General features: G+C 39.5%; 1 protein-coding gene across 2 annotated transcripts in view; it reads left to right on the forward strand.

Moving 5' to 3' along the window:
- LOC119952869 (myosin phosphatase Rho interacting protein) overlaps positions 1–12,833 on the forward strand; it is a 626,433-nt gene extending 613,600 nt beyond the window's left edge. For both annotated transcript variants that reach the window (XM_038776448.1, XM_038776447.1), the window contains one exon: positions 11,140–12,833. Coding sequence is in view for 1 of the 2 variants with exons in the window: in XM_038776447.1 (XP_038632375.1) it covers positions 11,140–11,211 (72 nt within the window). In the remaining variant the exon portion in view is untranslated. The remainder of the gene's footprint in view (positions 1–11,139) is intronic.
- The last annotated feature ends 325 nt before the right edge of the window (positions 12,834–13,158 follow it).

The raw sequence follows: 13,158 nt of genomic DNA on the forward strand, positions 1-13,158 counted from the left end.
TCTGATTGAATGGCAGAACAGGCTTGTGTGGCTGAATGGTATACTCCTTTCCAATGTTCCTAATTTAGATCAAGACGTGTCTTTGGCTAGGGCGACCTAACAACAGCATCAGAGGTTTAGTACATTTGCCTGGCCTCTGTGTTTCTTTATGTTTACTTCGTATGTTGTCCATTTCTATTGGTCTGGCAAATCAGTGCAATGCTCTGTCACAATTATTGCAAACTGGGTGTATGAATATTAAAATTTTATTGTTTGATTTGTGCATGCTAATTTAGAACTGTGCTGCAAAATTAAACCTCTTGCACTTGTATCCGTGGCTAATGCTGAATGTTCCACTTTGCTGAGCATCAACTAGTTTATTAATGGACTAGTTTATTAATGGAGGATTTCAAATCCTGCTATCTTAATGTTTATTGGCATGAGCTGCAAAACTGCAACTTAAGTGATGGTTAGACTACTGACCAACTATTTTCTGTATCAGTAGTCTAGACTTGCTGGGATAGCCTGATTGTCAGCTGTGTTTATTGAGGACAAAATAATCTTGCTTCCAAAGGGATAACAAACTGATCATTGTTATAATCCACACAATGGCTAGGACTACCTTTTGTTGTTCTTTTGTTACGATCCCAGTTGATGTCATAACTAGATGGGAAGATCCCAGACTAGAACCCTGACGTAATCAAATGCAGAAGAACAGAGTCACAGGACCACTAATTAGTTTCAACAACAAGGAAAAGACATTTATGAAACATGCAAAAAAGGATTATAATAAACTACTCCTTTACTCCCCCTTAACTTAACAAATATGCACTGGTTTTAGAATTAACATGAATGACAAAGTACATTTGAAGATACAATGGTCTCATTGACATACAGGGCGGAATTTACCAGCTGTTCACGCCGACGGGATATTCCGGTCCCACAACAGCACACTGGTTTACTGGTGATGAGGGATGCAGTCAACAGGAAATCCCATTGACAATGGCAAAACCAGAAAGTCCCGCTGGCGGGCTGCCTCCGCCGTCGAAAAACAGCCGACGAGTTGGTTGATAAATCCCGTCCACAAAATGCTTTTTTACGGTACAGAGACTGGCTGTGGTCAAGCACATACTCAACCTCAGTTCGTGTCTGTGGATTTCTCCCCGGAATCCCCACAGATGATTGTCATATGAGAGTTTTCCAGCTCTAATCCCCAAAACATGCTTTAAAATCTTGTCTCTTAATCATGCTTTTCATTGGTGGTTTGCATTCAAAGATCCAGTCATGTTTTCTAAACGACTCCTGTGAACAGAGTTTCTGTTCCACTTTTACAAGTGGATCCACTCCAGGATTTTATACCAACCCTTCAGGATTCATTTATCTCGACTGACTTCCACTGTTACACAAGCTCTGATATCTAGGCAACACTGCCTTCCTGATTATTTAAAAATTTGTTTTGCAGACCATGGTAAGACATTCCACACTTTAGGATTACTTCAGAAACCTTTAGGATTTTAGGATTACTTTAGAAACCTATCTTCTCACCAGCCGATTCCCTCTCAGCTTTGTCTGTGGTGCCCATGAACAGTATTCTGTTCTATTTCCAGGCTTCTAGAACAAGCCATCCATCAGTTCCTCTGGAGCTTGCTGTCTTGCTCATTACTCCATGTGCAGCTTCTCTTGCCTTGAGCAGAGTTGAGAGATGTTTCTTCTGCGGCTGTCCATCTGCAACTGCTCTGGATTTTCAGTTTTTAAAAACTAAGAACAAAGGAAAGCTTTTTGTTTTACCTTACAAGAGCCTCTGGTTGCAAAGCAACACCTATATACCTCTGCTGGCCTTTTGATTTTTCACGCCGCAGCTCTCTCTATTACAATAGAAGCCCAGTTAGAATTGAAACCAGCCTCCACTCATAAACACATTGTCTGGCATGAATCAAACTACAGGTCCCTTCCAGGCACAGAAATATTAAATTAAAACCACCAAAAATTATACCTTGCGTGTATGGGTAAACATTACAAATATAAACCACCTTTGGTTCCTTACTCTTTAAAATCTTACTCTTTAAAATCAGTAATGAAGAGAACCTTTTCAAGCTGAGGTGTACTGGTGGCATCATGCTGTTTGTCGGCAACAGCAACATTTGGGCTGTTTAGCACAGGGCTAAATTGCTGGCTTTGAAAGCAGGCCAGCAGCACGGTTCGATTCCCGTAACAGCCTCACCGAATGTGGCGACTAGGGGCTTTTCACAGTAACTTCATTTGAAGCCTACTCGTGACAATAAGCAAGTTTCATTTTTTTTTTTCATTCATATCCAAGGGTGCCTCAGAGTACTGTTAACATGGTTGAGGATTGGTGTCTTGTAATAATTAACTGACCCAAGCCATATTTGACTTCTAAAATTCAAGCAAGGGTTTGTCATACTTAAGATGTAGTCGATATTATGTGTGGCATCATGTGTCAACAAATTAATCAAATCAACCAGAAGATTGGGTGGTGCAATTGGGTAAAATATTATTTTGAAAATTTCTGTGGCCTGAATTTGACTCTTTTGGAATTTCATCCTCCCTGTACTGTTTGAGCATTCTGAGAACAAGTGTGAATTGATTGCACACAAACATCAGGTCATTATTGAATAAATTCTATCTTAAATCAAATTCCCCCTATTGATCTTTGACAATAGTGTTCCGCTGTTGTCATTATGAGCAAAAAGTTGAAATATTTTAACTTCTTTACTGGTCTCTCTTGCCTGAAGTGCACACCATCTTCATCAACCTTTTCTTGATTTGATTCACATTTAACTTTATCCCCAGGTATCATATTACAGATCTGGAAAGTCAGCTAGCTTGTGTCCAACCCCATGGTTTGATAGTGAATCACATTTTTTTGGATAATATGTCTTGCAGAGTAGTGTTATGGGCCAGGGTTTAGAGAACCCCAAAGTGTATCATGGAGTTTACCTGACCCACAACTTTTAATAGATTGTGGTATGGGGAGCATATGGCTCACTCTACAGGTGTGGTAGAGCAGAAATGGAAAAGTATTTTTTAAAGCAAAACAATGTTTATTCTATGAACTCAAGTTAACCTTTATAAACATACAGTGAGCATCTTAGCAACCATCAATTCGAATACAACCCCCAAAGAATACGACACTAAGTAATCCTTTAAGCTTTCCTTTTAACATCCATAAGACTTAAAACACCTTTTACCAGAAGCACATCAGGTTAAAGTCACTCCTGTTATTAGTTTTAAATCACCAGGATCGATGTACAGTCTTTAGATCACAGAGAGAGACTCTATTACACCTTCTGGCTGTGACTGCAGCTATCCAGCTCTGAAAACGAAACTAAAACACACCCTGCAGCAAACAGAGAGCCCAGCTCCACCCACTTTCTGACATCACTGCAGTAATAAACACCCATTTCTTAAAGGTACTCTCACATGACACCTCCCCCCCCCCCCCCCCCCCCCCCAAGAAAAAAAATTCAAGATGGTTTCATTTTTCACCTTTTCACTGTCCTTTAAGAAATGCACATAGTAAATATACTTTTCCATTTCAAAAAACAACACACGCAAACAGGTATAATAATAGAGTTAATTTTTTTCTTGTTTTTCTCCCTCCAACTGAAATCCTTCTCGATTGACGGTCTCTTTGAAAAAGGTCTCTGCACGATCCGTCCATTGCTCTACGCCTCGGCATTTTTCTTTGAAGTCAGATAATTTAGTTCAACCTGATCACAGAGTCCCTTGCAATTCTCCAACACAGGAGCATTGGTTTCACAGCTTTCAGGCAGTCAAATGCCTGTTGAAAGTCCGCTGTCCATTGAAATTTTCGACATTTCTTCAACAAGTCCATCAGTGGAGCAATCACGCTACAAAACCTTTGCACAAATGTTCGATCAAATCCACTCATGCCAAGAAATCGCATTATTTCCCTTTGTCTCGAGGGTATTGAAAACTCCTCAACAACTGTTGGTTTCACATTCCGTGTGACCATTCGACCCTGTCCGATTGTATGGCCAAGGAAAGTGACCTGGGCTTTTGCAAATTCACTTTTGGCTAGGTTTACCACCAAAACCCGCCTCCTGAAGTCGATCAAATAACTCCATCAGATGTTTTAAATATTCTTTCCATGTCTGGTTGAAAATTACCAGATCGTCGATATATACCGCACAATTGGGTAATCCTGAAACAGCTTTGTTAGTTAACCGTTGAAATGTGGCTGGGGTGTTTTTAATGCCAAATGGCATAACTTTGAATTGGTAGATACCATCTGGAGTCACAAAAGCTGAAATCTGCTTCACTCTTTCAGATAAAGGTGCCTGCCAGTAACCTTTAAGTAAATCCAGTTTGGAAATAAAAGCTGATTGTCCCACTTTCTCAATGCAATCCTCCTCCAAATGTGGGATAGGATAAGAGTCCGTTCTTGTAACTGCTTTACCCTTTCTATAGTCCACACACAACCGTTAGGTACCGTCTGGTTTAGGTACCATCACTATGGGTGAACTCCATTGGCTGCAACCCACTTCAGTTATGCCATTTTTAAGCATACTCTCAATCTCTGTGCCAATTTTAACGGGTTAAGTCTGTATGGATGTTGTTTGATTGGAACAGCATTTCCCACATCTACATCATGTATAGCCATTTTAGTACTTCCCAATTTATCTCCACAAACTTGCCCATGTGATATCAATAACTCTGTCAGGTCAGTCCGTTTTTCCTCTGAAGGGTAACTCAACAATTTATCCCAATTTTTAAGAGCATCCTCGTTTTCCAATTTAATTTGTGGTATGTCAAATTCACAGTCATCTGGATTTGGTTCGGTCACTTTGACTTAGAATCATTAAAACCTCCTTTTTCTCTCCTTCCGTTTCAAAGTACCTTTTAAGCATATTCACATGACACACTCGGTGAGTTTTCCTTCTATCTGGTGTTTTTACCACATTCACCTCACTTAATTTCCTTTCAATCTGATACGGTCCACAAAACTTTGCTTTGAAAGGTTCACCTACCACTGGTAACAACACTAAAACTTTATCTTCACTGGCAAAACTACAAACTTTGGATTTCTTGTCCGCTACCCGTTTCATCACATGTTGTCTAGCCAATTCACCTACTCTATTTAATCGTTCCCTAAAATTTGACACGTAATCCAATAATGTAAGTTCTGATTTCTCACTCACCAATTTTTCCTTATTCAATTTAGATTGTCCTCTTACCTCATGACCAAAAATTAGTTCAAAAGGACTAAATTTGGTTGACTCATTAGGTGCAATCTTAGTTGCAAACAGTACAAATGGAATTCCTTTATCCCAATCCTCTGGATAATCTTGACAGTAAGCCCTCAACATTGTCTTTAATGTCAGATACTACCTTTCTAACGCTCCCTGCGATTCTGGATGGTATGCAGTTGATTTAAATTGTTTTATTCCTAAGCTATCCATAATTTCTTTGAATAACCTTGAGGTAAAATTCGATCCTTGATCCAATTGTATCTGTGGGTAGTCCATATCTAGAAAGGAATTTAAGTAACTCCACCACAATCTTTTTAGCTGCAATATTACTTGCTGGAATGGCCTCTGGAAACCTAGTAGACACATCCATTATAGTCAAAAGATTTTGATTCCCACTTTTTGTTTTAGGAAATGGTCCGACGCAATCAATTAGGACCCTTGTAAAAGCTTCCTCAAATGCTGGAATGGGTATTAAGCACACTGGTTTTATCACTGCTTGAGGTTTCCCTATCACTTGACATGTGTGACATGATTGACAAAATTTTACGACATCTTTATGTAGTCCAGGCCAATAAAAATGTTTTTGTATTTTAGCTTGAGTTTTCCTTATTCCCAAATGACCTCCCACTGGTACCTCGTGCAACTCACAACACCTTCCTTTCTATACCCTACTGGAACTACTACTTGACGACCTTCTGCCCACTTTCCATCCACCTGCATATGTAAAGGTCTCCATTCTCTCATCAAGATATCACTTTTACGGTAATAACACTCTGGTATCTACTCAGATTCCTCTTTCGTGTATGCTTTCTGATAATTATGTGTATGCTTTCTGATGCATCCGTTTTATTTCTACATCTTTCTGTTGTAACTCCGCCAATTTTCCTGAACTAAAAAATCTGCCTCATCCTCCACCTGTTCTTATTCTTTTTCAACCATCTGATCAAAAATTGTTTCTGATAATTCAACTTCAACTTCACTCTTTGATTTCTCCTCTTGTGACTTTGTGACCTTGTTACTACACAATCCGGAAAAATCCTAGGATATTCGTCCTTCAACACTTCAGTTGTCTGATTTTCCACTGGCTTATCAACCATGGTAGGCATCACTCCCACCTGTGATCCAGCTATATCATTACCCAAGATAAACTGTATTCCTGGACAAGATAGTTTCTCTATTACTCCTACTACCACTTCACCACTCTTCACCTTATATAATGGAACACTACTCTCAACCTGAATTCCACACATTACCACCTTTTCTGGCAACATTCTTCCCAAACTACATAACTCCTCATCTCTTACCATTAAAGATTGACTAGCTCCCGTATCTCTTAAAATTGTGACATCTTTACCTACTCCTCCTGATACACATGAGTAAACGTTACCCACACAAGTAAATTCTTTAAAAAGATCTGGCACCTTCTTATCAATCACCTCTTGATCAGGCTGTACAATCTTTTGCACCTCATTTGCTTCACTTGGCCTTTCCTTTACCACTTTAACAAACCCCACTGTCTTATCCTGTTTTACCACATCAGCCTTCCCAGTGACTTTACAAGGCCTTGTTTATTACCGTGAAAACATTTGAAACTTTTCTTTTCCACCCTCCTGGATTTCTTTTTTAATCTGAGGTACACTCTCCTTATTATCTCCCATCAGATCACCTTTACCTTTACCACGTGAGTATTTCTCATGTCCCCAGTTTCTATCCTCACAGGCTGAAACTGATGTTAGAAACCAAGCTTTGATTTATGAACTAATTCATAATCATCTGCCATTTCTGTTGCCAATCTCACAGTTTTAACCTTCTGCTCTTCCACATGAGTTCTCACTACATCAGGAATTGAACTTTTAAACTCCTCCAAAAGTATAATTTCTCTGAGAGCTTCATACGTTTGGTCTATTTTCAAAGTCCTCATCCACCTATCAAAATTACTCTGTTTGATCCTTTCAAACTCCATGTATGGTTGACCAAATTCTTTCCTTAAATTTCTAAACCTTTGTCTCTGGTCTTCAGACACTAGTTCATATGCACCTAAGATAGATTTTTTTCACCTCCTTGTACGTCCCAGATACTACCTCCGGTAGTGATGCAAACACTTCACAAGCCCTACCTATCAGCTTTGAATCAGTAATGCCCACATGTCCTGTGGCCATTTCATTTGTTTAGCTACCTTCTCAAATGTAACGAAAAAGGCTTCTACCTCCTTCTTGTCAAACCTTGGCAATCTTTGGACATATTTAAATAGATTCCCACCAAGCCATCAACTATGACACTCTTTCTCACTATCCTGATCACTGTCCACCAACTGTACGTTTCCCTTTACGCCTGCCAATTCTATGACTGTCCTTTTTCATGGCCATTTTCTGAAGTTCAAACTCTCTCTCTTTATCTTTTTCCCTGATCTCTATCTCCCTTTCTCTTTCTTTTTCTGCTAGGGCTATTCTTTCTGTTTTCCTTTCTTCTCTCTTTTTCCTCTCTCTCTCTTTCTCTTTCCTGTCTCTCATTCATATTCAAGCTGCTTTAATTCTTTCTCGTGTTCCATTTGTTTAATTTGTAACTGAATTTTTTGCCATTTCCAATGAGTCAACTGTATCTCAGGCAACTTTAAATGCTTAGCCACTGCCATAATCACCTCATCTTTTTGCCTCATTTTGTCAGGTAATGTTAACTGCAATGTTTTTGCCAAATCTAACAGTCTGCTTTTAGTCTCTGTCCTTAAGGTACAGCGTGTGACCGTCGCCACCCCCAAAAACTTCAGAGCCTCTGAAAGAGCCATTGTCCACAACACACTACCTGCTTAAACTAAAATACCACACCTGAAAAGCTACCACAATATGCTCACCCCTCACTGTCTTAGTTCACTAAGCCAATCCAATAGATAGACTTTTATCCCCCTCGAGCCCCCAATTTGTTATGGGCCAGGGTTTAGAGAACCCCAAAGAATATCATGGAGTTCACCTGACCCCCAACTTTTAATAGATTGTGGTATGGGGAGCACACTTCCCACTCTACAGGTGTGGTAGAGCAGAAATGGAAAAGTATTTTTTATAGCAAAACAATGTTTATTCTATGAACTCAAGTTAATCTTTTTAAAACATATAGTGAACATCTTAGCAACCATTAATTCAATGACAACCCCCAAAGAATACAACACTAAGTAATCCTTAAGCTGTCCTTTTAACATCCATAAGACTTAAAGCACCTTTTACCAGAAGTTCATCAGGTTAAAGTCACTCCTGTTATTTGTTTTAAATCACCAGGATCGATTTACAGTCTTTAGATTAGAGAGAGTGACTAATACCCCTTCTGGCTGTGACTGCAGCTATCCAGCTCTGAAAACGAAACTATAAAACACCCTGCAGCAAACAGCCTAAAATGAAAGTAAAAAGCTGACACAGCCCAGCTCCACCCACTCTCTGATATCACTGCAGTAATAAACACCCATTTCTTAAAGGTACTCTCACTACAGATACTTATATACACACCCATTTAGGTACTCTCACATGACAGTAGAAACAATTTAAACAACTTAAATTTATTTGCCACCTTTAAAATACCATAACATTCCAAGGCACTTCACAGGAACATTACAAGTCTCATAAAGAAATAATGGTCTTAATCTTCGATGTCTCAAGCAGTAAAATCTAGACCAGGGCCGGAATTCTTCAATTTCACCTGCTGCCGGCGCGCTGCAAGTGAGAATAAAGAATTTGGCATCTCAGCCAAACTTCATCAGTGGGACCTGTGAAGCCCAGTCATGAGCAAGATCAGAGAACCCGGCCTAGGCCTTCGTTGCACATCAGGACCCCGTAGACGTTCCAGTGTGCACACCTCTTACTGTAATTGTCCAGGAAGTTTAAACTTCAATTAACTGAATTGTACTGCCCATCCTTCAAACCCCTCAACTCAACCCGACTACCCATGCCCCATCTCCCGACCTGGCCTGATTAATGCCCCACCCCTCCCCAGATCTAACTCACCCTCCCAGCAACTCACTCACCCACCCATTTTTTTAAAAAAGTACCTGAATACGACAGCTACTGTCGCAATAAGGGAAATGTCCTCTGTCTATCATCTACGCTCGCCAGACATGTACCAGGGTTTTTATGCTGGCCCATTTCTTCTATCCAGCTGAAAATATGCATTATAGTTGGAGCCCAGACCTTCGCAGGCAGCTGCAATGCGCCTGGCATTAATGAAGATTTGAATGGGCCATCATGTCAGATGACCAAAAGCTTGGTCAGTGAGATATGTTTTGAGTAGTCACTCAAAGGAAGAGAGCAAGTTAGAGTGGTAGAGAGGTTTATGGAGAGTTTTGCTGAGTTTTGGGCCTGGGCAACTGAAGGCGTGGTCATCAATGATGGAGCATTTAAAATAGGGGCTACTCGAGAGCAGAGTTAGATGAGGTCATATATCTCTTCTTTATTTAAAGTATCCAATTAAAGGGCAATTTAGCGTGGCCAATCCACCTATCCTACACATCTTTGGGTTGTGGGGATGAGACACGGGGAGAATGTGCAAACTCCACACGGACAGTGACCCGGTATCGGACCCGGGTCCTCAGCACCATGAGGCAGCAGTGTTAACCACTGCACCACCTTGTTGCCCTAATAAGTTCAGTTATGAGTGTTGTGGAGCTGGGGGAGATTTCAGAGATAGGAATGGATAAGGCCTTGGAGGCATGGGGGGGGGGGGGGGGATGAAAATTTCAAAAACCAAGACATTGCCGGATCTGGAGCCAGTGTAGTTCAGCGAGTACAGGGGTGATGGGGATCAGGACTGCTTCCTGAGTATTAAGATTTGGGAAGTAGACCTACTTAGATGCAGGAGACCAGCCAAGATTATGTACATAATGATGGTAATGAAAGTAGGAATTAGGGTTTCAGTAGCAGATTACCTGAGGTGGGGGTGAAGGCGAGCAATATTACAGAGGTGGACATGGGAGATTTTAATGATGGCGTGAATGAGTTCGGAAGTCCACCTCGGGGTCAAATGTGACATCAAAGTTGCAAAGAAACTGCCTTAATTCGGACAAGACTACAGTCGGCAGTTAGGGAGTCAAGCTTGGAGGCAGCACCGAAAATATTAGGAGGATTGAAGTTGTTTAATTGAAAAAAATTCTGCTTATCCAACAGGTCACATCAGATAAATAGTCTGATAATTTAGGAACAAGATATTGAGTTTGTGTGCAAAATGGGACATTACCAATTTTGTTTGTTTTGCAGTATGTGTTGCCTATTTTAATTGCAGCTTTTATTGTCTTTGGTCTTGCCATGCCTGAATATGCATGTCTGGTATTATTGCTGATTGTCCACTAAATGTTCAGTTTGTCATTTAATTTGCAAAATAATCTTGTTGCATTGTTTGTATAAGGTGAATGAAATGGTATGTAACAATAAACCAGATATAAATGTTACTTTTCTACAGTATTTAATGGGTGCAGCATGTCAAATAGATACTTGTTTCTTGTGAACTACAACCATTGTGTTTGCCATTGTTAGCCATCCTGTCGGCCCATGTTATTCTTAATTCAGGTGAATTGACTTCTGGAACTTCATCAAGCACATTTTTGTTAAAATTACAAGAAACATAAATCTAATATGTTTGCAATAAAATGTATTGTAGAGTGAGCCATTACCAACTTGCTTTGATACAATTGTTCTAAATACTATACAGACAATAATTAGAAATAATGGGAGTTGAGAGAATTGGCTAATGGTTTGTCAATTAATTAGAAATTTTGCACTGGCAAGAACAAGTAAAGAATCTTTAACATTTTAAAGAAAATTACTGATTAAACTTTTTCATTTTTGGTGTAATTGAATACTGGCAAGAGAGAGATAGTATTGATTATTCCAGTTTTGTGTCGTGATTTGACTGTGCGACACTGATGGTCATTTTTCCTGTCTTCTTTTCACAGAGCCTCAAAGAAGGACTTACTGTTCAACAGAGGTTTCATCTATTTGAAAATAAGGAGACAAAAGAATTTTAAGAGCTCCTTTGCATGTATGAGACCAGCATTGTGCCCCTGCAGAAAATCACAGCTCAAAGATGACCTCTTGATGTGAGCTTTGGGGTTGCTGCAGCTGTCACAAACGAGCTGTATTTAAAAACACTCCCACACACACACACCTAATTTCCCCTAGATTATTATTGTAAAGTTCTAGCATTAACTTGAGCTCCGTGCACTGCAGATGCTACGATTAGTCTTATTGCAATCTCTAACTGTAAATACTACATAGGGATTAGCTTCTTTGTTTTGATGTTTGGGGTTCTTGCTGTCCCTCACAAAGTCTGTAAAGCTGATTAATATACACTGCTGTATAAGCTACTGTGTAAACCTATGGGGAATCCTTTTTAGAAAAAAAATGAAAGACACTACTTGTATATAACCACAAGAGAGGGGGATGCTTGTGTATTTTCAATTTTGTTTATTGGACTGGAAGTTGAAGCTTGATCTGGATGTTGAATATTGGAGCAGTAGGAACAAGAAAGAGACTGTCCCATTTTACCCTCTTTTCCCCATCCCCTCACACACAAAACAAATCTTATTAAAATTCTCACAACCTTCCATAATTCGGTTTTGCGTTTTTCTTTTGTAAGTCCATTAACTGGGACTGTAACAAAACTTTGGAACTTAAAAGAAAACATTTTAGATAAGTTTGGCAGTGGTTTTGAAGCTTTATTACATTTTGGTTCTGTCATTCATGCTGTTTCTGCAGCTGCTAGTGAGGAACATAGATCTGTACTAAAGTGACTGTGGACTGAGAATTTTAAAGGAACTGCCAGAATATGACAAGTATAAACAAGCAACTTGTTCTGTTAATCTTTCATTGACACTAACCTATATTCAGATTTTGAACCAAAAGCCTAAATAATCTACCTTTTGGTGAGCACTTGCTATTTCTTCTTATCCTGGCACTGTTGATCATTCCTGTGCAAAACAAGTTCACCAAGACCTATATTGCATTTTGTGTAATAATCAAGTGACTTTTTGTAAAGTTTAAGTGAAGTAATGGCATTGAAAAACAACTGAGTGACCACCGGAAAATAGTGGGTGCAGTTACAGTTTAATATTGTAGGAAAAATATGAACAAAAAAATTGGACTTCAAGTTCACCCTTTTTGATAGCTGCCAGCACTTCAAAGAAGAATCCACTACAGTTAAAATGCAAATAACTGTAGCTGATTTACATGGTATTAAAGCCGTTGTTTGAGTAAATGTGCTTACACTACCTTGAAAACGACAAGCCGGAGTGATGTGAAGGAGTGTGTTTGTGTTGTTTTGATAGTTTCTTATTTCAGTCTCGCTAGCCCACCAAAGGGATACTGTTTCTCAGAAAATAAAAAAAAAATCAATAAACTGAAAACATTGGTACTTTATTTTCCCTATGTGCAGAAAGGGTGTCATCTTGCTGTATGTGTGAGAGAATGAGAGGGGAGATATTGGTAGCTTTGTTGCTTCTGCCACTGGCAGGCCCCTGTATTTATTTAAATGTGCTGAATTTGCACCCCTTCCCAGTAATAAAAACTGCTGTCTGTGATTGTAAATACACAGTAAATACCACACCACCTAACTTTGCATATGTTAGCAATAAAATATTTTTGCACCAGGTCTGAATGTTGTTTGTGAGCATTCATCTGCATCGAAAAATGCCTAGAATACAGAACAAAACACTCAATAGATGTTAGAAGCAATTAATCATTCATTCAGCAAAATGTTCGTGTCGTTGGAACTGTACATGGCCCTTTCACCCCTTGGATCCGAATCTGAATGTAAAATGGGGTACATGTATCACTGCTGCACCTATTTCTCTGGAGGATGTGGGAAAGGAAATCGTATTTGCTGCCCATATTTTCCTCCGATGACATGTCATTTTGTCATTAATTTGCTATCTGTCAGCTCCGGAATATTGTTGGGACAGGAATTAGGACATGCA

This window comes from Scyliorhinus canicula, chromosome 18, assembly GCF_902713615.1.
Source record: "Scyliorhinus canicula chromosome 18, sScyCan1.1, whole genome shotgun sequence".
Taxonomy (NCBI): domain Eukaryota; kingdom Metazoa; phylum Chordata; class Chondrichthyes; order Carcharhiniformes; family Scyliorhinidae; genus Scyliorhinus; species Scyliorhinus canicula.